This window comes from Callospermophilus lateralis, chromosome 15 (genome assembly GCF_048772815.1).
Source record: "Callospermophilus lateralis isolate mCalLat2 chromosome 15, mCalLat2.hap1, whole genome shotgun sequence".
NCBI lineage: Eukaryota > Metazoa > Chordata > Mammalia > Rodentia > Sciuridae > Callospermophilus > Callospermophilus lateralis.
In genome coordinates this window covers 35,689,942-35,716,033 of record NC_135319.1, presented here as the reverse complement: position 1 = coordinate 35,716,033, position 26,092 = coordinate 35,689,942, and the positions used below count along the sequence as shown (strand labels likewise).

The following is a 26,092-nucleotide window of genomic DNA, read 5'->3' as shown; positions in this document are numbered from 1 at the left end:
ACCAGAAGCTCTGAAAGGAAGCAGTGGTCCAAGGTGACAGTCAGAGGTGTAGTGCTAGATGAGTAGAGAGGCTGACCCAAGTCAGGGCACACAGGACAAGTGACAGGCTTTGTTCTTCATCCCAATAACTATGTCCCTTCACTTGACCTTAGTCCATTCTATTAAGCTCTTTTGTGTTCAGGCCAGGGTGTCCCTCTCCCTAAGGAATCTTGGTTCCTCCCCCAGTTTTGGATCACGTGAGCATGTGAGCTATCATGTCAAGATACAGGCACACTTAAGAATAAAGTGGAACATTTCTGAGAATAGGAAGAGTGGAGTCTCCTCCTTTGAACAAAGAATTAGGAATGGAAAAGAAGAGACTTAAAAGGAAAGGAAAAAAAAAAAAACCCTCTAGGACATGCACCCAACCAGGGTGAACTCACTGCCACTCATTAGTTAGTAAAGGACCAGTATGAAGTGTCCAAAAATGTGTGCACTAAACTCTAACAGACTTTGAGGCATTGGCTTTTGAGACATTGGAATTCCTTGGCAAGCTGGGGCAGGCAGCTCTTCTATAAAGGGTGGTGGAAGTCTAGAGATTACAGAGTGGTAATATTTATATCCCTTACAGTGGCTTGCATAAAGTGGGTGCAATAGTTGATACTGAAGTGAATTTTAGGACAATGAGGACCTTTGTGTAATCAATGAATTCATATATTTTAAGACCCTTCTCTGGGACTTTTTCCAGTGAGGAGGTTCAATGTTGTGAAAGAGCATTGGATGCAATGCAGAAGGAATTTTTCAAACCTCATAAACCTTGGTTTCATTGTAAAATGGGATCTAGTTGCCGCTGTGGCTCTCCGCATCTAGTCACCATCTTTAGTATTTTCATAAGAAAGTCAAATGTTGAAGCATAATTAAAACTACCCGGAAATGCCTACGGAAGGCACGATGTTGGAGCCTAACACGCCATACATCTCTCACCAGGTCCAACATTGCCAATTCCTCCCCCAGTGTTGGAAAGGGTTGCTGTTGATTCAACTGAACACCAGATGAAGTGGCTGGCTTGCATTCAGGAGCCATGTTGTTAACAAAAATGTACCTTCTCTGGAAACACTGAAACCACACTCAGCGAGGTGAGATGCTTCCGCTCTGAGAAGCTCAACATGCTGAGGTAACAGTGCCAGATGTACATCTCCTACTTCTACAACTGCTGTTTCTCCACCTGCTAAGAGAAGAAAAATATACCTCCTCATCCCTCCCTGCCTCAAAAGGATTCTCAGAGGATCAGTGTGGATATGTGTTACAGAAAACTTTACAAAGTCCCTGTCTCCCAGTGTGCCACATCAACATTAAGTCTATTGTGGCTAACATCTGTATTAATGTAGTATCAGTACATAGAACCATAGGATCCCAGAGCTACAAAACTTCTAGAAAAATCCATTCCACCTCCCATAAAGAGGAACTCAGAGATAGGGAGCTCACTTTTTTTCAAGGTGACTGCTTCCATGTTGCACTTAGAGCTTTCCTCATTCAATGATTTGACTTCTGCTTCTTTACAACTTTTTTTTTTCCATAAGAAAGTCAAATGTTGAAGCATAATTAAAACTACCCGGAAATACCTAAGGAAGGCAAGATGTTGGTAATATCTTTCAAAGATATTACCAAGTAATTTCCCCTGTGTTGACACTTCAGATAACTGAGGACAGCTATCTTATCTTTTCTTCTCACAGGATGAGGGTATCAAAGTCCTCATTTACCATTCTAGGCACCTACCACCCCAAATGTGAAATTAGCCAATGTCCCCATTAGAGGGTGGGCAGAATGTAGCCTGCCTATAGATAATATTCCTCCTCTGGAATCATAGCTATACATGCAGAGTAAATTTATCACCAAGCTATAGGTTATATAGCGGTTTCTTAAATAATCACGTCTCCATTTCACTGGTACAGAACATGAATAAAAGAAAAAATCAACTACCTTAATTTCACAATGAATCCAATATCTAAATCTCTCTATATTGTAATTGCTTTAGGCCCTCTGTTTAGGATCATGCATGTGTGCTATCCCTGGAATTAATTTTTCAAAAACCCAGATTAAACAGAATCAAGATACTAGAATTTGTTTTCTAATGCCCATAAATAATCGGGAATGTCACCTGGTTTCTCAAAAAGAAAGAAGCAAAAACTATAATTTGGTGAACACATAATAACCTTAACCTGAACAGTGCTAAGAACAGGTTAAAGTCACTTCCTCAACAACCTTATCAGCGGAACAAATGGAATCCCCTAAATTTCTGTGATCCCACAGTACTTCAAAGATCAATGGCTGATTCTAATGGTGATATACTTCTCCCTGTTCTCTATCCTAACCACTTTGGATTTTGCAATGACTAGGATGGAGAGCAGATAGAGGTTGGGCCACATTCTGTAAAATATGTTCATAGTTCTGCTAGGAATTGACAAGTTTAAAAAAAAACTGTAGAAAAATTACTCCTAGTTGTAGAGGAAAACAGGAATAAAGTGCCAAATGGGCTTTTAATGAAGATTTCTCAGGATGAACATATGTAAAAAGAGCTTTCAGATTTAGGCAAAGGATGAACAAAACAGTCAAGCTAAGTTTTCCAGAAAGCTTCTAGTTTACAAGGCCACGGTGATGATATATACAATGAACAGATCATTTGAGGACTATTTTGCTGTCAATAGACCAACATGTTGGGTTCCCCCAAAATAGTTGAATTAGACAAAACATAACAACACATTAGTCAGAAATATAGCTTTATTATCATATTTCATAATCTAAAAACTTCTTTTTAAATTCTGGGAACAGAATATTCCAACTTCTGTACAACAACTGACTTGCCCTGCAGAATACTGGAAAACGGTGTCTAAGCAACCTGAACTTTGTAGATAAGAATCTGTAATTTATTTGGGGAAGAAAGAAAAAAAAAGAAAGAATAGTTCAAATAAATTTTTCTCCCCTAAAAGACAAATAATAAAATTCATTTATTTTCCAGTTTAACTTTGAACACGGTTTCCCAGAAACTTTGGTGATTTCTTCAAAAAAGCGACTGCCTCAACTTTAAGGTTAATTACCCAGGGAGACAAGAAAATTATTTTAAAATAGGACATAAATGGTGTCCCATGGCACACGGCTCAAGCCATGGCATGTAAATGGAGTATCCCTCTGAATAAACCAGCTCCCATATTTCAACAGTAAATTTATGTCTCAAAGGAAGTATAACATACATAACAGATTTCCTTGTATGGGGATCAGAATTTAGTTTGAACTTAAAAAGAAAAAAAATTAAGCCAGGCACCATGGCACACATCTGTAATCCCAGCAACTCAGGAGGCTGAGGCAGGAGGATCAAAAATTTAAAGCCAACCTCAGCAACTTAGTGAGACCCTGTTGCAATATAAAAAATAAAAAGGGGCTGAGGATGTGGCTCAGTACTTAGGTGCCCCTGAGTTCAGTCCCGAATACCAAAAAAAAAAAAAATTTTAATATAATAAATCTCAAAATTATTTGCCTCATGTGATGTTTATAGATTATGACACTATCGTGCTTTCTGAAGATCACTGAATACCACTGTCAAAGAGAGCTGCTACGCCCTCTAGGCATGTTAAAGGAACATCAAAATTATGAGCTATTTTAAATGAAACAGAAAAAAAATCTGGCTATAGCATTTTTTAAAAAGTTGTTGTCTTTGCACACACATTACAGGACGAGGAGCATGCAATACAACTAACAAGTCATTTTTTAGTATGGGAAAGCTAAAGTGCAACCATGATAGAAGCATCAATATTAAATAACTTTGGAGGAGATTAAGTATCCAAATAAATAATAACATTACCATTTTTACAATGCTAGCCTAAACAGTGATATTCACAGCAATATTTTTCCCACTTGATAGCTGCCTACGTACCATACGAATGGTCCACCCCCATAAGCCAAAGGTCAAAGTGAACACTCAAAAAAATTAACATCTCCACTATGATAGGTTCAAAATATTTAAATAAGAAATTACACTTTTTGATTTACTGTCATTTTAAGTAACTGCTGTATTACCTATTTTAAATATACTGCTAATCTGATGCTTATTGCAATAACAATCATAATTCTACTAGTGTTAATTAGGTTACAGTTTTAATTTTTAAAATAAGAAAATTCAATTTACATGAGCAAACCTATATAGTTTTAAAACCACCCACCACAAACACACACTTTCTCCATGAGGATTTAAAAATAAATTATTAATATACCTGACATATATCTTGTATGTGCATTATATATATATATGTGTGTGTGTGTATATATATCTGTGGACAACATTGCTCTTGTTTCCAGAAGGATGTCAGTACTTGAAAACTCGGCATGAGACCTAATGGCATTAAAAAAATTTATGAGAAAAAAATTATGGAAATTCATTATAGAAGAAAAATTTAAAGCAGGAAATTCTCAAAAGATAGTTCTTTGTGGAAAAAAAAAACCTATTTGGGGAAGATGGTGTCAGATTCTGGATCCTACATGCATTGTTTAGTTCAGAAATTATGTTAGAATACACTGTACAGCTTACACCCCAGATACCTGGTTGAAAGGTAAGAAAGTATATTTTAGTCATAAAAGGACTAATACAAGCAGCAGGAGGTGAAAGGAGCTGCTCTTTGGAAAAGTTAAGCCAACAAAAAAAAAGTCATGCCCACGGTTAATAGAGAGCAAGCTGCTGATAACTACCAGGGGAGGTGGTCTTAGGTGAGGGCTGCAGTGCTTCCAGGGTGGTCCCAATGCACTAACTGTGCCATCTACTGTCATGCCAAGTGCTCAGATGCTGCACCAATGATGGTTGTTGATCAAAAGGGTTTTACTGCCCTCCTCAACCACACCACAAAAGCAGCTATTAAGACAGAGGCTGGCAGCTAGGTTTGAGGGTGCAGAATACTCAGCCAAAGACGACTGCACAGGTGTGCCAATATCTGAACATGCATCTGTGGACACCAAAAAACCTGACTCAAACTAACAAACTGAAAAGCAATCTGTCAAATGAAAACTGAAATCTGACTGAACAAGTCCCTTACGCAACCTAAAGATTGAAATCTTGATTAACCAGAAGAAAACTCGGGGGAAACAGGAATCCTTATTTTGGAGGCTTTCAAATTAACAGAGGGGTAGGTTAGATGCAAACAAAAATATCTTCATTTCACTGCTATTAACAGAACTTTTCCATTCCTGGCCTCACAATTTAGAAAGCTGTGGGTACAGATGAAATTTCTGCCAGTGTCTGACATCTTGTGAGACCCTGAGCCTGAACATTAATGACCAATGCATAAGGGGCCCAGGTGCCAGGACTAATGGAGACTGGGCCAATTATTTTAGCAGCTGGAGCTTTGTTTTACTAAAACCTTTGGATAAGACTGTTTCATTTTATTTTTCTTCTTCTTGTTGTTCTTTCTACAATTTGCTTCTTGCTTTTAAACCTTTTAAAAGGAGGTTATAATAAAATTCTGGTTCACTGAGATTCCCCTTTGTTAAATTCTGGTTAATTGAGGTGCTTATGTGCATCATGATCTTTGCTTTTCCAATGTCTTACTGTGTGGGATGTGCCCAAAAGGACAATCACATTGGTCCCTGGAACAACATTCCCCAAAGGCAAGAGATGATGGTCCTGAGCCACCCACCCTTTTAGATGATGTTCACAATCGCGGTTGGCTTCTTTTTAGCCATTTTGGGCCTGATGTTGCCTTTCCGGCTAAGCCCCAGAAGCTCCCCTTTCTTGGATGGTCTGCAGAGTTCTCTTGAGGACTCAGCCTGTTCGTGAACAGACTTGGTAGGCTGCAGTCCGGCTCTCTCATCCTTGGCTTTCTTCAGGTAGCTCCTTCCCTTCGGGTGGAAATGGGCCTTAAGATCAGGATGGCCATACACAGAATGTGGGTGTCCTCGGCTTCTACAGATAGTTAGGTGGGAGTGGAAGGGAGATGAACAGAAAAAAAGATCTCTTTAAACCTTAAAATAATTGTAACTAGTCATGGCATGATCACTCCTGCATGCACGGTGGTGATAATGCTCCCACTGAGACAAATCATCAATACTGGTATTTCTCTTCCAAAAAGTTCCTGTGATCCCCAGGAAATGATCAGATGATACTAAGTTCCCAGGGAGATATTATTAGTCCTACTACCCAGTGACAAAATTGAAGAACATAAAATTTAAATGACTATTTAGTTGGTCTACAGAGAAGATGGGGCCAGAGCCCCCATCTTTTGACTCTTTTACTAAGGGATTCAGGAAAATCCATTGAGTAGACATTATAAAAGACAGTATAAAGGATATGATTTATATAATAATGTATGCATATTAATTACATTAATAGTACTATAGAGTCAGGCATGGGTGCACACCTGTAATCCCATGGCAAGAGGCTGAGGCAGGAGGATCACAAGTTAGAGGACAGCCTCAGCAATTTAGCAAGACCCTGTCTCAAAATAAAATTTAAAAAGGCTGAGGATAGCTAAATGATAAGGAACTCCCAGATCCAATCCCCAGTACCAAAGGATTAAAATAAACAATAATATAGAGCTATTATGACTGTACTATTTCTCAAAAGAGAAAGTTACATTACAAAATTATACTCTAGCATTCTCATATTGCCATATTCTAATAGATTTTATTACATCATCATTTTATGGTCAGGTATACAAGCAGGTAAATTTCCATCTAAGCCTCTCAAATCCATTTATATTATAGATATATAAAATGCAACAGGGAAACATTCATATGTTATCAAATGGCCCAAGTATAAGAAGATATACATACAGGCATTTGAGTTTCCTATTTGAAGAGATATCTGTAAGCTGAAAGAAAACAAATAAGAGAACATATTACTTAACTTGAAGGCTGAATTTGGTTTTAAAATTCTTTCCTGAATTCTTAAGAAAGTGAATTCCCATGAAGGAAGTTACTGTTCCTGGCATGTTACCCATGGCACCACTCATCATATCAATGAATGAGAGGTTTAGCCCCTACTTACTCAGGGAGCCTTGGGGACCTGTGCTGGGCTTTCCAAGAAGCCCACATCAGCAGATCTCAAAAATTTAAGAAAGTCAAAAGCATTCCAACAAATGAATGTTTGAAGAAACATGTCTTTAAAAACTGGAATGATGTGCATTTCCTGAGTATCAGACTAAATTTACCGTTAACTTAATATAGTTGTGGCTGGTCACAAAGTATCAACTAAGAGGAAATTGGCATAAAATGTTTACTGCCTAAAATATATCATTTCAAAAATGAGAACATATGAATACCAAACCCTCAAATATCCCCGAGGCCATCTATCATTGAGCTTATTTTCCACTCCTAATAACCCATGCAATAAAATGTCTGCATGTACTTTTGTGGCTCGGAATGACTTCATTTGCAGAATAAATTGATAATTATCATTTTGTGATCCAGATGTCACCATTCCGTTTATAGGCAAACCCAGCATATTCCCAGCCTTCCGTCCCTGATCTCCCTCATACAGCTTTCACTAGATGAAGCGACGTTGCATCAGCAGACAAACAGAAGAGAACAAAGAAAATGTAGAGAAGGGGCCACTTCAGTATTTGGGATAGTGTGGCTAAGACACACTTAGTGTCTGTGGGGGACTGGTTCCAGGACCCATGATGATACTGAAATCTGCAGATGCTCAAGTCCCCTGTATAAAATGGCCTCATATTTGCATAGAACCTTTATGCATCCTCCCATGTACTTTAAGTCCTCTCCAGATTACTTATAATACCTAATAAAATGTAAATGTTATCAAAATAGCTGTTACACTGCATCAGTTAGGGAATAATGGCAAGGGAAAAAGTCAGTAAATGTTCAGTACCAATGTAATTTTTTTCCAAATAGTTTCAATCTATGGTTGAATGCATGGATGTGGAGCCCATAGGTACAGAGGGCCACAAGGACTTCTAAAATATAAGCATGGTGATTCAGGTTGCTACGGGCTTAGGGCAACTGATCATCTAGCTCTTTCCAACTTGCCTTCTATATAGGTAGTGTACCCAACTTGTTTAGACCAAAACCTTGGATTTATTCTTGATTCTCCTCTTTTCCTTGTCTGTTAAATCTAATCCTTCATCAAGGCAACCGGTCTTTTCAATTCTACCCCAGAACACATCCTTATCTCTACTTCTTCCATTCTTTTCCAGCTACCAGCACTCTTAACCTTTTATTATAATAGTCCCCTACCCCATATTTCATTTTGCATCTCCAGCTTATTCCCAACAGAGCAGCCAGAGTGGCTTTGCTAAAACACAAGTTCATCTTCTGCTCTGCCTGTTCCTTGCCTAGAACATTCTGCTTCTCACTTTCCACAGACCTGCATCCTGCTTGGTATTCAGGTCACAGTGCAAATGCTGCTTCCCCAGCAAGGTTTTCCTGACCACTCAATCCAAAGTTCCCCACCCTGAACCCCCCAAATGTATCTTTTTACTTTCTTCCTTCACAGTAATTATCACTGTATGAAACTATGTCCCCCTCCCCACTGAGAGCAGGGGACTTTCACTACAGCTTCCTTAGCACTCAGTAAATACTGCACCCCCAATAAGTATGTGTTAAATGAATTACTGCTAGTCCTAATTTAGCAACCTGAAGGAAATAAAAGCAACACTTAAAGCAAGATTATTCAAATAGTCTCATTGACCTTCCTTGTGAGCAGTTCTGGAAAGATTTTTGGCAGATGGGATATTAGGTCACTTTGTGTCTAATTCGACAGCATTTTTTTTTTTTTTTCAGAGCATAAAGATAAAATATCTGAGTAAGCACACTGTATTTTTAGAAATCAGCCAGGTGAAAAAGTACATAAATGCTCAAGGGGATTAAGGGAAAGATACAGATGCCAAAACATTATTTCAGAAAAGGCACTAAATGTGAAGGGAAATTTTTTTTTCATAGCACAGAAGAATTTTAATGCTAGAAGTCACCTTAGAAAGAAGTAACTCACTTATCAATCTAGGGATTTTATTGCTTTCTGGAGTGGTAATGACAAAAAGGGGAGAGGAGAGAGAGGGAATTAAGGTAGATATAAGGAGGGAGATGAAGAAAGCAGACACATTCTTGGCAGCGCAGTCTTAGCAGAAAGGATGAGAGCTGGGCTGGGATGGCATTCCTGACTGTTCTGAAGGAGGGAGATCTGGTGTGCAAGCTGGCAGGGGGCAGAGGAACTGTGCAGCATGTCTGCTTGTCCTGGAGGCCCTGGAGCAAGGAGCTATCCTGGGTGCAGCTCGAGTGAAGGCTCCGGAAGTTTTAGTTTCTCGGGGTGCTACACCTTCACTAAGCTGGGTCAAAGAGTTTACTGAATATATCATTTGACGCTTTCCCTGTTAAAAGCTTCTGAGTTATTCTGTGTCTCTCATCATAGACAGCCCAGGAGGCCAGACTTAGCACTGCTTATATCAAAGACATGGCTCCTCATTTTACAGGTGGATATGTATCATTACAGTGAAATAAGCTAAGTGAAAAAGGAGAAATGGCCTACAGGGTCTGTAGACCATCTCATAACATGGCACACGGTGGTTCAAAGCAGGACTTGGGACAACTAGACACAGGAATGGGGAGAAAATACATTTTCCCAATCCTTTCAAAAATTACACACTTCATTCCTCGTCTTCTCAGGGCCAAATGTCCTCCCTCCTCTTGCCCCATTCACACACAGCTCTCATTTCTAGATTCCTTATTATAATCGTAACTGCGCTTCATTGTATTTGGATTAGTCAACTTTTTTCCTTAGGCAGGACAAGTCTGCTGAAGGCAGATCCGATCATGTCTGGGATACAGAAGATATAATCATAAATATTTCTTAATTCCCCACCATATTTGAACATATTTATGTGTATACATGCGTGTTGTGTGTGCACACATGCAATTTTGTACGTACATCATCTGACTAGGAAAGTGGAGATGCCACTAAGCTTTGGATTACATGATACAATGTGATGAGAAATAACGACGGGCTGTGTCTCTGGGAGGTATTCAATTTTCAAGCTACAAAAATAAACTGAGTAGAGAAAATGAGCAAAGATAGATATTTTAAAAAGAGAGAGCCAGGTGCTGCGGTGCATGCCTGTAATTCCAGTGACTCCAGAGGCTGAGGCAGAAGGATCAGAAGTTCAAAGCCAACCTCAGCGATTTAGCAAGGCCCTAAGCAACTTAATGAGACTATATGTATGTATATAAAAATACCTACGTGACTCCCACCATATATGTGTACACCCATAGGAATGGGGTCTTAGTTAGAATGAGATAAATTCCTTGCTTACACAATTGTATCAAAATGGATTCTACAGTCATGTGTAACTAAGAACTAATAAAAAATTCAAAAATAAAAAGGGCTGGGAATGTGGCTCAGTGGTTAAGTGCCCCTGGGTTTAAGCCCCAGTACGAAAAAAAAAAAAAAAATAGAGGAGGGAGGAAAACTAATGGCTTCCTTTCATCCTCCTTGCCTTCCACTGGCTTCTCCCTTAGTTCAGTACAGAATTTCAAGCACTGAGTGGCTTAGTAGCCTAAATACTGAAACTGTTAATGCTACTTATTAATTTTAGAATTCCTAACCCTCAAAGTCAGGCGATGATCAGACCATTTGGGATGCCAAACGATTTTAAGAGAGTATTGAATTCAATATCTTTATTTTATAGAAGATTTAAAGGCTCCAGGAAAAATGTCTCTCTCAGTCAGAAGCAGAGTAAGAATGTTTTGAAAGCCAGGCCTTCTTACCTTACGTCAGGGCTCCATGACCTCTTACCACAACCCTCTTTTAAGAGAAGGCTTCAGTGCCCCCTCTAACAACAGCTAATCACAACTGGATACTTTACAGCTAGTTATTATTTATTATTTCCTGGGTGAGGAAAAAGTGTACCTGGTTGGATCTTGCTTTAATTAGAAGGACCAAAGCTTTCATAAGATTCTCCTGAAGAGCTGCAAAACAGAACTGGACACCATCATGGTCTCCCAAGGAGAAAATGGGGTTTAAGTTGGGAAGTACTCAGAAGTACTTCATGGAGAAGTTAGTAGGCACTCACCCAGGAAATAACAATAAATGTTTCACACAGAGGAGGCTGCTTGGAACAGTGCTAAAATCTCAGACATAACAAATTTACTTCCTTCCCAACTACTATGTTCTGAAAGGTTCTGGGGCTTGCCTCACTGAACTGAGCTGAGTATACATTTTTACAGCAAACACTAGGTAAAATGCCTTCATTTCTTACCTTCCTCTCTCCTTTCCTTCCTCTTGTCTGTCTCCCTCCCCTGCCTTTCTTATTTTATCCACTTGCCTTTCATCTCATTCCTTCTAGATAATTAGTTTTATTATATAATCACATTTGCTTCAAATCCTGACTTCCACAAGCTCAAGCCAAATTTTTAGTCAGCCAACCTTGCTAATCTTTTGGTTAGCCAAACTGTTTCCTATTTTTCTTTTCCTCATAATACAGTATATTTCCTTATAATACAGTGAAAGAAAAAATCTGAAAAGGAGATAAGCATAAATGAAGCTCAATGAATGATAAAAATGTTATAACAAACCATCACTTTGGGGTTTCAAAAATCCTTTCTTTGCCTTTGTTGTTGACACCACACCAAAGAAACTATACAGGGGAGCAATATGACCACCCATTCCTTTCACCTACAGTGTTCCCCCCACCACACTACAAAGAAACCAGGGTCTCAATTAGTCCACCAATGAGAATGTGAATCTTCACCCACATCCAGGATTCTCATCTGGACTCTAGAGTTTTCTTAATCCCCTCAACTCTACATAAAATGGTATGCAGAAGTCTATCCTAGACCTTCCACCTATGACGTTTCTTGTTGAAATTCTACTTTAGCACTATTTAATGTATTGATACGGTTGAACCATGTTTTCCTTCCAATTAATGGAAGGAAAAAGTGCATGTGTTTGGATCTTGCTTTAGTAAGAAGGACCAAAGCTTTCATAAGATTCTCCTGAAGAGCTCCAAAACAGAATAATGATAACTTCTACCTGAATAGCAATGTTGAAACAAATGATTTCTTTGGATCTTCAAACTCCATCATTTAGCAAATATTAAGCTATTTATAGCAATTCAGCAGGGCATGGAGGAAGAGGGTGAAGAAGGAGAGGTGTGCATCCCATCTGGGATCTGGCTTCCCTCCACACACAGGCGTGGCCCAGGCATGCTTTCATATGATGCCTCGGGAACCCTGCCAGTCACCCAGCTCTCACCATACCTGGGGACCTCACCCTGGCCACTAGAAGGGTGGGACTTACCACATGCTCACTGATGTCACGGCTTCGACCTGAGACCTGCTGGCTTTGGTAGTATTCTAGCTGCTTCTCCGCCAGTTCTACCCGTTGCAACAGATTCTCAATAAAGTCCTGGAGCCTCGCTTTCCCCTGAACCTCCTTCTCAGCTGCTGTTTCCAAGAAATGGTTGAAGGTCACTACTTCTCTGCAGGGCAAAAAAATGTTAGAACACAAAATGGATAAATGAGCCAGGAATTCATTCATTCATCATATTGATAGGTGCCAACCACGTACCAGTCACCATCCTAGTCATCATCCTAGGCAGTATGGCCTAGTAATAATGAGAGAAATCTTAGGATAACTGAATCATTAAACCATCTCCAAGTGTACTTACAAGGGAAAACCATCAAAAACTAAAACAAGAGATAAGCTTTTTTTTCAACAATTCATTCAGGTTTATAATATTTGTTTATTTTATTGCAGAGATATTTCACATTTATTATGAAAAATATGAAAATTGACCTATTAGAGGATCAAGGGCTTTTTTTCTCTGCTCAATGATCCATATTCATTACAATGCTTGACACATATTCAATAAATATCTTTTATAAGTAATGTTTACAAAGAACAAGAAACCAAAAATCACTTATTACCCCACTACTGTCAAATCCTACTATAACTATTGCCAACTTCCTATATATTTTTCCCAATCTTTTTGCTCTCTGCATATTTACTATTCTTGGGCCTTCAGGCGGTACAGTTTAGAATATGAGGAAAAAGCAACACCTGACAGCCTAATCTCACAGGATTAATATTGCAAAATCAAGAGAATGAATCTGAATGCAACACTGCATATGATTGTGGCTGTATCTTTAAATCACATAAGTTTTGCTGCTGGTTCCATATAAAACTTTTAAAAATTAACATTAATGCTCCTAGTCTATCATGGAGTGTTATGTCATATTGGAGCAAAGAAGAATCTTTTTCTAACCTCCCTCATCCAATTATCTTGTGCCCTGAAGCTGAGAAGTTAATAACCTTTGTATTTTTCAAACAACCTGGCACAAATGCTAACCTAATTTTAGTTTGTGAATGTATTGCATCAAATAGAAAAGAAAAGACCATTAAATCAAGCTTGATGGTTATAGTCTGATTTTGTTTTAAAAGAGAAGCTGAATACATAAAACAAAGCTGAAGAAGTTCCTCATGCAGATTGTATAAAGAATCTTCATTAAATGAAAAGAGTGTGTAATCATGAAATAGCAGGTATATACATCTCAGATCCTTGTCACATCCTGTTCACCTGGATGAAGGATATCCACAGCCACCAATGTACTTCCCCAAGGAATCTTGAGAAATTTCTGAATGGAAAAGAAAGAGGTTTAACCACATTGCACATATAACCTCTTTAATAATTATATTCCAAACAGCAAAGCATCTGTTCAAAGTGCAAGACAGACCAATGGATTTCAATGTATGAGAAAAAAATGCTCACTGATATGCTTTCAGGACCTACACAGTAATTAATCTTTAAAGAAACTACCAATTGTTCCATTTTGGCACAGTATCAAGACAGAACATCCACTATTATCTGAAAAGACTATTAAAATACCCTTCCATTTTCCTGCTATGTATCTGTGTGAGGCTACTTTTTTCATCTATTTAATCAAAACAAAGAATCTGTAAGAGACTGAATGTAGGACCACTAAAGCCCAGCTGCCTTCTATGAAGCCAGACATTAAACATATTTGCAGAACTTCTAATAACACTATTTTCACTAGATTGTTTTTGGAAAAATAGCTATTTTCCATAAAAAATTTATTTTTGTTAACATCATAGATATATGTAGTGGGAGAAGACATTAAAAGAAACAAATACAGAAATATGTACCTACAAAGCTAAGCTGAATGTGACTGAGAGAAAGAATAAATTTGATGCTATCAGAAAGAGCAGTAAAAGGCGTGTGTCGTTTTACTTTAGGTTCTCATCCGTCTGACTCAGAATTCAGGGTGAAGTTAGAAAGCCAGATGAGAAGATAAGGGCAAAGCTAAGTGAAATCCATTCGGGGTGCTTTGTGGAAATTAACTGCTTCTAGGCCAATTCTGGCCCCATCTTTGACTTATTTATTGAACAAGGAAAAAAGGTTAAATATAAGGTTTCATGGAAAAATATGCTTACAGTCAGCCTGTTACAAACTCTTTGTCTTGATTAAATAGATGAAAAAATATTTGTCTGTAAAGAAAAAACAGGCCAGTAATATTTGAGAAACTGACCTTGAAGCTCCTTATTATGCAGAATGAGTTACAGCCCTGGAAATCTGACAGTATCTTGGGATTCACGGGCATTCAGAAATCCACAGAGTAGATGGGGGAACTGAGGGGGAAAGCCCTTTCTGCGTAGTTTCAAAGCTTTAGTTAGAAAAAAATATTCATTCACTCATGAGTTCATTCATTTACAGGATGATCATATGGTCTAAAACACAGATAATATCATTTAACTTTTCACAGATTGAATCCCCTCAATTACTTCTTCTGAGGTGGGCTGAAGACAGGTTAATTGAGAAAATTCAAAGACACACTATTATGTGAACAACACAGCTAGAAGCCAATCCTATCATGAGTTACAGTATACTATCCATAAATCATTTCTTAAGTCTATTTAAACTCCATTCATTCCTGCATCCAGCCAGACTCTTCCTTTTGAATATGCTGTTCCCTCTGCCAGGTTCTTTCTCCCTGTCCTTCCGTCTAACCTCAGGCTCTCCTGCTAGGAACCACACCCAGACACATGACCAAGTGTAGATGAGATAGTCTGCCATATCCGCCACAAAACCTCATGCTCACTCTATCAAAGTGCAGAGCACTGGAGACCAATTGTGTCACTGACCCAATCTAATCATAAAACCAGTGAGGGCAGGGACCTTACCTCTCCTTCACTAGGGTACCCAGCATCTAACATGAGTCTAGTGCACAATAGGGGCTCAACACATATCTGCTGAATGCATAGAATGTGCAACTCTGTCTCTACAAAGACAATTTTTCCTTTTTCCAGAGAAGTACTGGGGCCTAAAACCAATGAGCAACCCACAGTTGCCTCCTGCAGGAGTGGGGGTGGGATCTAAACCTGATGCCTCCTATTCTTAACAACACTTTTAACATTGCTTTCTCCTCCCAAAGGCAGAGCTCTACCAAGTTATTTAAATTTCATTTTACATTACTGATTTATGAACCTCTTCAGAGGTATATGAAATGATAAAAATACCTCTAGCTAAAAATAGTTTAGCTATTGATCACAGAGCACCACAGACAGACTATAATGTCAGCCAGGAGGTATATCCAGAAACAAGAGTCAGCCATCTCCAAGCACCAAGGGCCTCTCTGCAAACTCAAAGGCCCCACCTGGTTCCCAAAGGGGACACACAGATCAATCTGCACCAGCCACACCTCTGGAGACTCCCCCAACCTCCCCCCACCTTTTTTTTGTTTTTTTTTTTTTTTGGCTTTTTGTCTCATCTTTCCTTTTTGGCTTCTTGGACTAAACCAATATGCTCCTTGTTAAGAACTTTTTAAAAAAAGATTCTATAATGAGATTAACAAATTATTCTTATTGGCTCTAAGTAGATCAACACTATATTCTAAGTTCCTCAGGTTGGGTGTGGGCATGAGGAGAGAGATGGAGAGACAGAGAGAAACAGAAAATTTTTCTGGGTTTCCTAATTTTACCACATGGCATCCCCAAGAAAACATGCTTGACATCTGGTTTATTCTGTTTTAGTTATTAAGCCTGCATGGGACACAGCTTGAAAAGAGAGGAAACCTCACAATATGGAACCAACAGAACCTTCTCCCCTCTACTGCACTCTGCTTCTTGGCCTGTCTCCTAGCTGTTCATCAGTATGGACACCAGCTTGTCTACCTATTGCTTTGGCTGACCCAGAAAAAGGGAATGAATGACTTAAGTAAATGGCCAGAGGGTTTGACTGTGTAAAGCAAGTTACCAAGTCAATCTTGCCTTTTAAAGGCCAGCATCCCATGGCCAGCCCTCAATAATAATCTAAATGGACATGATGGGCTCAGGCTCCCCTCCACGTCTCTTTTATCACAGCCTAGTGATCTGTTGGAGGCCATGTTTCCTTGTGCTCTGTAAGTGCTTTGGAGGAAGGAACTGCATGTGGGGAAGCACTGTTTGACCAGAACCTGGAGTAGAACCTGCCAATCAGTAGGCTCTTAGTAAATGTTATCTTCTGCAGGGCTCGGAACTGGGAATGGGACAAGCAATGAAGGGAGAAGGGAAACAGAATCTATCTATTGTAGCTCACAAAGCCATAGATGGAAATTAGAGATGGGATCACAAAGAGGCCCCTCGAGGCAATCACAGGCTGGCAAATGACACATGCCCTACCCTGACTGGGCAAGGACATCCAGAGAGTCCAGTTAAAAGCCCTTGCTGGAACATGAAAGCCCTGGGGTAGGTGTACCAGAAGCTTAATGTCATGGCCATGCCTGTGGTGGCACCACTTCCCTGCTCCCAACACCTTTGATGCCAGCTGGTATTTTCTTTAATCACATCAGAAAAATAAATGATGTCATCATAGCAGCCCTCTTAAAATAGCAAAGAAACAAGCCTATTCCAAAATGGGCCACGCTGAATATTACATAAGTCTCGACGCTTTGGGCAAATATCACATTTTCAGAAGTCTGGCTAGGACATGGTGAACTAACAGAAAAAGCACTCTGCAGGGATGCAGGAAAATGGCTTCAGTTTCAGCTTTGCCACTAAATCTTTGTCCTTGGGCAAGTCATTCTACTGCTCTGGGCTTATTTTCTGCATGTGTGTAATGAGCGTGTCCCCCAAAGGAGACAGAGGACAGACACCTTCTAGTTCTAAAAATCAAAAATCACACCATCCACTCAGGGGCCATCTCTGACAGCCCAGTTGCCCCTTCAATGTCACCATCATCTGGCTGCTACTGCAAATTCCACCCTTCCTCCTCATTCCCTCAGTGTGGCTTCTCCCTGTAAAAAGATCTGTCCCCTAATGTTCTATCAACCTGAAACTACGGTTTGCAGTTAAGCACTTGTTAAAGCTACCCTGCTTTTGGGCACAGGCATGATCGTGGGTATGCTTTATTCTTCCTATGTAAAACATAAGCACCTTAGAGGAAAGTATCGAGAATTTTATATTCCCCACATACCCCCAGGTACAGGGATAGGCACATCGCTGGTGATCTATAGTGACTTTCCAAATTTACCAGGAAAAGGTCCTCAAGTAAATTTGGGATTACCATTATTACCCTCAATTTCTCCAAACTCTAAAAGGCCAACTCAGTTACCATTTAAATTCAACCTTTCTTGTTAAGGGATACCTTGCTGCAAGGTGGCTGGGATTGATTTACCTGATTACAGGCAATGCTGCCCAACATCTCCGACTCCTCGTCAATAAGTAAATACCCATTTCAGAGGGACTTAAAGTTGCGTGGACTTTGTAAAGATGAGCAACTTCTTTCTAGGATTTGCACTCCAAAAATATACAGATACCTCTCTACACGAGTACAAGAAAATTCACTAGCGTGAAAGTACAAAATATTGCCAACTCAAACTTCCTCTGTATTACAGTATATATATATGACCTCCATAGAGCAATGACCTCAGGGCAGATGCAGCTTTAGAGATTTTTTTATTTCAACTTCAAAGAAAGAATTTTTATAGTTGAGGGGTAAATCCATAGGTAAGAAAGTCTTATGTGGATGCTAAAAATCAGACGTTTGCTTTTTTAAAAAATCAAATCAACCATCTATGTTCCAAAGTGTCCCCAAGCTTAAGTCAATTTCACATAGGACCACAACAATCTACTTTCTCTCACAAATGGGCCTTGAGAGCTTATGTGGAGGCATTTGGCAAGGAAGCACAGTTTCTGGTATGTACCCCAGCTAAACAGGGCCTGGCCTTACCTGATAGTCCACCTCTTAGTGGAGGGCACAGCCCTCCAGGGGAGTGGTGAGGAGAAAAGGGGCAAGACCTAGTCTTGCAGATCCACCCCGTGTCACAGGTGTAGGAGATGGGCAGTTCCTATGCATCCCCAATCAGAGGGCAGGGGAGGAGGGGCAAAGCTAGACACTGAGGATGCTGTCCACAGTGGCTCCCAAGACCAAAAGCTCCAGTGTCCTTCATGGAAAACAAGACTCTTTCAGTCTATTTTATTTACAGAAAGAGTGATTATTTGAGGCTTGAATACAGAAACTGACAGTATGGACCCAAATGAAAGCTTTAAAAAATGAAGACTTTTGTTTATTTTACATTTAAAAGATTAAGGCAACGTCACTGTATTTTTATTCCAAGTTGTGTTTTTTAAAATTCCATAGTTTTCTGTTAGCCTGGAAATGATATACTAAAAATCAACTCATACTGAGGTGGTGGCTCAGTGGTAGAGTGTGTGCTTAGCATACACAAGGCCTAGCTTCAATTCTAGCCCCAAAATTAAATTAAAAATAAGAAAACTCCTAGGGATGCCAACAAAATTGTCAACAAAACTGTACAGTGATATTCACTGGGCACTATAATACTATGAAAACAGAACAAACTGTGTATTTATCAATAGTACGCTGGTTAAATCAGGCTTATGCATCCGTGGAATATTATGCAACAGCCAAAAGGAATGGCATAATACATATTTTGAGCCCAAAAGATGCCTGAGACATTTTATATTAACACAAAAACAGCTCTAAATGCAAGTGGCAGAAAAGTATGCATCATGACTCTATTTTGAAAAGCATTGTAACTCTACGTGTACAAATGACATATGGCTGTTTGCACACAGAAAGGCTCTGGACGGATGTTTAGTAAACTTCACAATGCTGTCTCCAGAGAATGGAGTGGATGTTCTTGGAGAGGAGGGGATATTTTTTACATATACAATTCTATCTGGCTAAAAATTTGTTTTCTATGTGTATGTTTTTCATTAGGTGCTCAAGAGACAGCATGGATTAATCATAACACAATATCATTACACACCCATGTATAGATCACTTTTATTTAATCAGTTATTTTTAATAAAGTACTCTTGACCCTATCACCCCAAAGTTAGATCCTTGACAATAACCTACATCTAACCATAAGATCCATCCCTTCGGTACCTTGTCTTTCCATAGTCCAGGCAGCCACCATCTCACACCCCTTGTTTATTATTACTTCTCTTATTAATCTATACAATAGAACAAACCAATGAATGCAAAATATCAATTAGGTGGCCTTTTAAATTCAATGCTCTTAAATCAAACAGATATACTACAAAGTTAATTCTAGGCCTTTTTCTACACACAAAGCAAACCCCATCAGCTATTTTCCCAACAGTGTATGGCAGGTCATCTTGGTGACTACAATGGGTCAAAAAAAAAAAAAAAAATACTACCTTCCTACCAGGAAACATCAGAAGCTAAAAAAAAAAAAAAAAAAAAAAAAAACTAAGTAAAGCAAATCAGTTGCTGATTCAAATTTACCCTTTCTTTATTTTAAAAAAATGCGTATGCTTCCCTCCAAGGTAGAATATAAACATTTAATGATAGCAAGTATAGACCTCTTTAATACATAGGGCTTCTTAGGGAGTTTTAATTATTACATTTTAAGAAGAGACACAAGATAGAAGAGTGCCAGAGGGCAAAGAGAAGATGAAAGTAAATCATCTCTATAGTAGCACTCAAATTATTTGGAAACCTGTCTTCTAGGATGTTTTAGTCTGTCAATTTTTATGTCCGTTGATTCTACAAATTCTGAGCCTCCATTTAAAATAAAATCTGATGTTCTACATTTGGGAAATACACTGAATTGTTACTTATGTTTTTCCAGTGTGGGTTAAATCCATACTTAGTGATAAAGAAATTCTTCTCTAAGTATGATGATTTTTCAAGTAACAGCTTCTATGATCACCTCTGACTTGCAAAACCAGTGTCAACTCTTTGCAAGCAGCAAAGATAATCTAGTATCATGCATCATTTTATAAAAAGGAAAATCTCAAATGTAAATCACAGAGGTATAGCTATATCAGAATGTCTTTCCTCTGGGTTTCCTAATGTCTCTTTTTTTTTCCCAAATGTAACTTATAATTAAACGAATTCTCAACTAATGACACTTCATTAATGTGGGAAGATAATCCAAAATGCAAATAAGCCAAAATTATTTGAATTCAGCACATATTTTTATGCTTGAATAAGACAGCATCTCAAGTTCTTGACTCTGTAATACAGAGATTGTCAGGAGGAATGGCTCTCAGGGCACCTCTTTGCACCTACACATTCAACTTCACTTGCAACTTACTACCTATGGGATCCCCCATATGTAGGTGGTGTTACTCCTCTAAAAACATCAATGGTTTACAGTTTCCAAGGTAACAAGGAGTTGGACACTATGACTTTAAAGTTGCTGGACTACAGACGGTACACATAGAGGGTGAATAATATCAAGGTCTGTACCTCCTGGTTCGACTATATCAATGAGAGAAAGGCAGCCAAGACACCTATAAATACTACAAATCAAATCTTGCTTAACATTTGCTTATCACTTGGGTAGGGATCTCTAAAGCGAAGGGGTTAGCATCCTGTCTCAGCACCACTTACTCTTCCTTCCTAAGAAGCTCCTCCTCGGATTCCGTCAGGCGCTGCCTCAGTGCTGCGATCATTTCCACTGCCACATCCACCTGTCTGTTGAGGGCCCGCTCTCGTCTCTGAACTTCCTGCTTTTTCTGAGTCAGCTGCACAAATGCTGCCCGGACTTCCAACAGTTCAGCAGTTTTCTGGGCCAACTCTTTGGTGAGTTTATCAATTCTCTTCTCAATGGTCCTATCCACAGCCTCAACCATGCGATTGAATTTTTCTCTGACATGTGCCTCGAAAGAGGCTTTCGTGTCGGAGGTGGGAAGTCCAGGACTCGACCGGGGCCCATCCAGTGAGTCTGCACGTATGTCCATCGCAGCATAGGTCTGCACGTAGGACACAGGCCTCTCTGCCACCACCTCAAATGGCTTTCGGTCCTTGGAGTGTTCATGCGAAATGCTATACAAGTTAACATAGCTTGGTTTCTGCTTTACCACATTGCCATGGCTCTGCAATTTTCCCTGTTTCAGGAGTTCGGAGGAAGGGAGTAGTTCTGTGTCTTTGAGAGATGGAAAGAGGCTGCATTTTGTCAGGAGCGTTCTTTCTTCATAACTGTGACTGAATTCCAGATGGGCCCTCAAGGATGACAAGCTTCTAAATCTGGTATGGTCTCCACACCTCGGGCAGCGGAATGGCAGGCACACAGCAACATTTTCAAAGGACTCCTGCCAGGGATATCTGCCTTCCTCAAAAGCCTTCTGTTGCATTACTCTAAAAGTCCTGGGAGGGAGGAAAAATGGGGAGTTTAAAATAAATAAATACATAATCCTACCAAAATGATTGCTGCTCATCTCCATGGGGGCAGTGGCCTTTCGGTTTAAAGCAAGTTTTGTATAGAATACTTTATATTGATTTCATGTCAAATTTAAAACCTACACCCAGAAAATCCAGGTCAAATCCAGCAAGCCACATCCATTCATTTCTGTATCATTTACTGCTGCTTTTGCACATCAATATCAGAGGTGAGTAGTATGGTTGAGACACAGATGCTATGCCCAGCAAGTCAAAAATATTCATTATTTGGCCTTTTGCAGAAAAAAAAAAAGTCTGCCAACACCTGCCTAGAATAAAAAAAGGTGGTAATCCTCCCTCTTCCCAGAAGAAAGCATTATGAACCCCAAATCAGAATGAAACAGGCAGACCCAGAAGAGGAACTCCTGTTTCTTGCCCTCCTGAATATACCACATGCAAAACTATGCCTTACACGAAAATGAGAAAAACTCACATGAATTGTCAAAATAAGTCCTAAGAGAACAAGCTTAGTGATCTTTTCTCAAGTATATGAAAGTTACTCAAGTATTAAACACACATGGACTGAAATTTTTTCAACCTACGATTTGTCTTTTTTCACTAATTATTGGTGGGATGACATAAATCAAAATGTAACCAGAACAACAATGGTCCCATTCTCTAGCATTACTGAAATTTGGGGACGCAATGTGTCAAGCATCATTTGGTATAAGTAGGCCCATGGCCAAGATTTAATTATAATATCAAGTGTTCTGGATGGGTCTGCTTTCTCTGCTCCTATTTTAACTTGAAAACCTGGAGTTGGCCCATGTTTGAGCTGGGTAGGTATCAGCTAACTCTTTCAATAACAGGAAATTCTGGTTTCCTTATAGGAATTGATTTCCTTCACCGTAGCAACAGATGACTGTTATAACCCAATTTTGCAAGCAGTACAAATCTATTCCCTCCAGGAATGGCTTCTACTTAATGTAGCAAGTATCCCACAATGAGGGGTCCCAAATGGGATCTCAGGATGAAAAGTGTCTTTATTGGGTCCTCAATCTCTTCAAAAACAGAGGTGCAAATGGTCCCCAGACAGCTAGACTGGCAAAGCTTCCAGGTTAATAAGCCTCTGGCCCCCAGAGAGGGGAATTTCTTTCTGTGCTGTACTGGGATGTTTAACCACTGGTTTTGTGGATATGGGATACAAACCCTGATCCGGAGCAGGGCCACAGTCCACGGCAAGTGGTTAAGGGTAATCAGGATTCTAGGGAGGCAAGGGGAAAGAGGTGGCATCTCTGGAAGGGGAAATGAATAATCACGCACTCCTGAGCATGCAGGCTTCCATGGGCCCAGCAGAAACCCCAATTCCACAGGGCTGGTGGAAAAGGTCTGCAGGAGCTGGGCAGGCAGGCAATGACCCTGTCTCTGGGGTCCCAGGTCTCCCCGCCCACGCTCCGCTGCCTGCGTGTCGGCGGGTGTCAGAGTGGATTAGTGCGCACACGAGTTGCAGCCCTGCAAGTGGGGGCCGGGAAGCCGGCTCTCCCAACTCCCCGCGGTGCTGCGAGAACCGGGACCCCTTCCCTCGGCGCAGGCGGGCCCCTGGGCCGCGCCCCCTCTGGCGGACCGCGGGAGCAGATGCCCAACGGCGGCCACTTACCCGACTTGTTGCTGCTGCTGCTGCGGCTAATGCCGCCACCGCCGGTGCTGATGCTGCGGGAGCCGAGCGGTTTTCAGCAGAGCCGTAAATCAGGCTGAGCCGGGGCCCGCTCCCACCCCCCGCGCACCCCCGCGCCGGGACGAGCGGCGTCCAGGGCGGAGCGTGGCGCGGGCCAGCCAGCGGGGCGGCGCGTCCGGGGGCGGGAGGCGGGCGCCGGGCACCGGGCTGCCACTCTGCCGGTGCCTTCCCCACCCCGGCTCTGCCCAGCTGGCTGGAGGCCGTGAGCCCTCCCCCCGGCCCGGGAGCGGGATCCGCCTCAGGATTCCACTGACATCACCGGGAGGTGCCGAGATCGTTCCCGGGGGAGGGAAGGAGAGACGCGTGCCAGCCTCGTAGGCGCTGCGCTTTCCGCAGGCCCTGGCAAGCTTTTCTGCACTTTACCGTTACTAGGGACCGGGAAAGTGTGGAAGAAGATGAAGCATGGCTGGCCGTCTCCTTGAAAAATCTGCAGGCTAGAGGGGCCAGGTATTTATTATGATCCCTTCATCCTAAACTACTGGGCGAGAACGTCCCAAGATATCTGCCCAAGAAAGTCTACGCCAGCCTTCCAAGCCAAGTGTCCTGGAGCTAAGTTAGCAGGAAGAATTAAATCTAGCAAAATACAGGAGCTGTTAACAGTTAAACCACCAAGGACTCTCCATCCTCTGGGGGGACACTCTCCTTTTCCAGAAAAGTGAAGATTTATCATCCTAAAGAGAGATTTCTTTTCTTCTGAAGGATCCTGATGTCTCAGAATGTTGGATTTTGTTTTGTTTTATCTTAAACCTGCTTTGGGATACTCTTAGCCTACATCCTGAACTATGAAACCAGGATAAAAGTAACTGATGGGTTTTCTTGGCATCTTGAATTGCCAGGGAGGCAATTCAAGTTGTTTCAACTGATTTTATTTTACTGTGATTAGCTCAAGAATATCTTAGTTGTGTTTTGTTTTGAGAGAGGGTTTTTGTTTCTTTTGTTTTTGACAAATGCATCATTACATAACTGTAATTAAGAACCTGAGCTCTGGAGTCAGACTTGATTCAAATCCTGCCTCTGGACTTGAGTCTAGGACCTGAGTCAAGATTTTTCTGTGCTTTGGATTTTTGTCAATAAAATGGAGACAATCAGGACCTACCTCTTAATGTGGTGTCAGGGATCAAATGGGGTAACGTTCCCTGGCCTAGACCTACACTGATAAAGGCAGTTTTTTTATGGTTATTGTTATTTCATTATTAATTCAATAAGAGAGGCCTACATGCCAATAAAAAAATCAGAAACAAGAAGGGATATTATTATGTACTCACTTCCACATCAATCAAGACAGGCAACTGTGAAGGTATTTCTCTTTAGAAATATTTCATTGAAGTTGCCTTTTGATTTGCTCTCAAAATTGTTTATTCCAGGTAATTATTTAGCAAAAATTGTTGGAAGTCTGAAGGGTGCACATAATGGAGGGTCAGGTTATCTTGGTGATTGGGTGTGCAGTATGCAAGATCACTCTGGCTGCCTTTATGGCTGAATGCAACAAAAGTGAGCTCTAGAGGAAAAAGATCTTGGATTCAGACTTTTCCCAATTCTAAAAATGACACAAATATTAAATAATTATAGAAAGGTTCTGTGCTGCATCAAGACCTGAGCATCCGCAGGTACGTCTGACCTTACAATTTACATCAGTAGTACCCAGAGTGTCACTTGCACACAGCTCTTCCCCCACCAACAGCATGAACATCACCTGGCAACCTAAGAAAAGCTTATGATTGGCCTCAGGCCAGAACTACTGAATCAAAAAGCCTGGAAGCTGATTCCCAGCAATTTGTGGTTTAACAAGCCCTCCCAGTTATTCTGAAGAAACTTGAGGACGACCCATTTCCACAATACCTCTTCATACATTGACTGATAAAAACCAATCAAATATATTTCCATGATCATTATGTATCTGGGCAGTGTGAACACTATGGTAAGCATTTTATTGCATCAAATCTTTCCATACCTGTGAGGTAAGAGGAATTAGGTCCTCAGCTTCAGCCACAGAGTTATTCCGGTACCACTGAGTCTAGCTCTTCCCATCTCTGGGGCTTCTTTACCCGTTCATGCCTATTTGTCCTTCAGGGCTCAACTTAAGCATCCCTTCTCTGAAGAAGTCTTCCCTGACACAGACTAAGTTGGCTTCCATTGATACAATTTATCATAATAGAATTTATTACAATAGAATGAGTTACTTGTGTCTGTTTAGTATTTATGTCCCCTTTTAAGTTGTAAGGTGCATGAATCAGGGACTCTGTTTTGCTCTCCAGGGTATTCCAAATACCTAACACAGTGCTGATCACCTATAAAGTGCTAAAAAAAATATTTCTTGATGGAATGCATGTTGAACGAATGAATCCCATCTCTACATATGAAGAAATGAGGGTTCAAAGACGTTAAATAACTTTCCCAAGATCACACCTAGAAAACATAAAGAGCCAGAACCCCAAACCCTAGGCATTTAACTTCTATACTCATTGCCTTCACAGATTTTGACAAAGTAAGTTCCACGAGGCAAAGTACTTACATAAAGTCATAAACTAATAAATAAGAGAAACAGGATTCAAATTCATGTCTTGTAACATTTATTTTATTCTGTGCTACATTATGCTGTTTTAACCTTCCCTCCCAGAGCTTACAACTCAGTCGGTGATCTAAGGCATACATAAATGAAGTAAATTCATAGTAAAAGAAATTAAGTAGGAAGAATCTATGTAGCTTGATATCACACTTGGTACATAACAGATGCTCAGTA

General features: G+C 40.3%; 1 protein-coding gene across 1 annotated transcript; it reads right to left on the bottom strand.

Annotated features, from left to right (window-relative positions):
- Nucleotides 1-4,438: 4,438 nt before the first annotated feature.
- On the bottom strand, nucleotides 4,439-23,343 carry Znf365 (zinc finger protein 365). The gene is made up of 5 exons (XM_076834813.1): nucleotides 23,275-23,343; nucleotides 20,850-21,605; nucleotides 12,266-12,446; nucleotides 6,793-6,830; nucleotides 4,439-5,923 (listed from the first exon to the last, which is right to left on the bottom strand). Exons 2-5 carry the CDS (start codon nucleotides 21,590-21,592, stop codon nucleotides 5,662-5,664), a joined length of 1,224 nt encoding a protein of 407 aa, XP_076690928.1. The 5' UTR covers nucleotides 21,593-21,605; nucleotides 23,275-23,343; the 3' UTR covers nucleotides 4,439-5,661.
- Nucleotides 23,344-26,092: the final 2,749 nt, after the last annotated feature.

Excerpts from the sequence above, each read along its gene's own strand:
- Znf365 (XM_076834813.1), bottom strand. The coding sequence starts at position 21,592 with ATGCAACAGAAGGCTTTTGAGGAAGGCAGATATCCCTGGCAGGAGTCC. Across the intron at positions 6,831-12,265 it reads GTGACATCAGTGAGCATGTG|CTTACAGATATCTCTTCAAA; the intron begins GTAAGTCCCACC and ends GTTTTCTTTCAG. Across the intron at positions 5,924-6,792 it reads AATAGGAAACTCAAATGCCT|AAGCCGAGGACACCCACATT; the intron begins GTATGTATATCT and ends AACTATCTGTAG.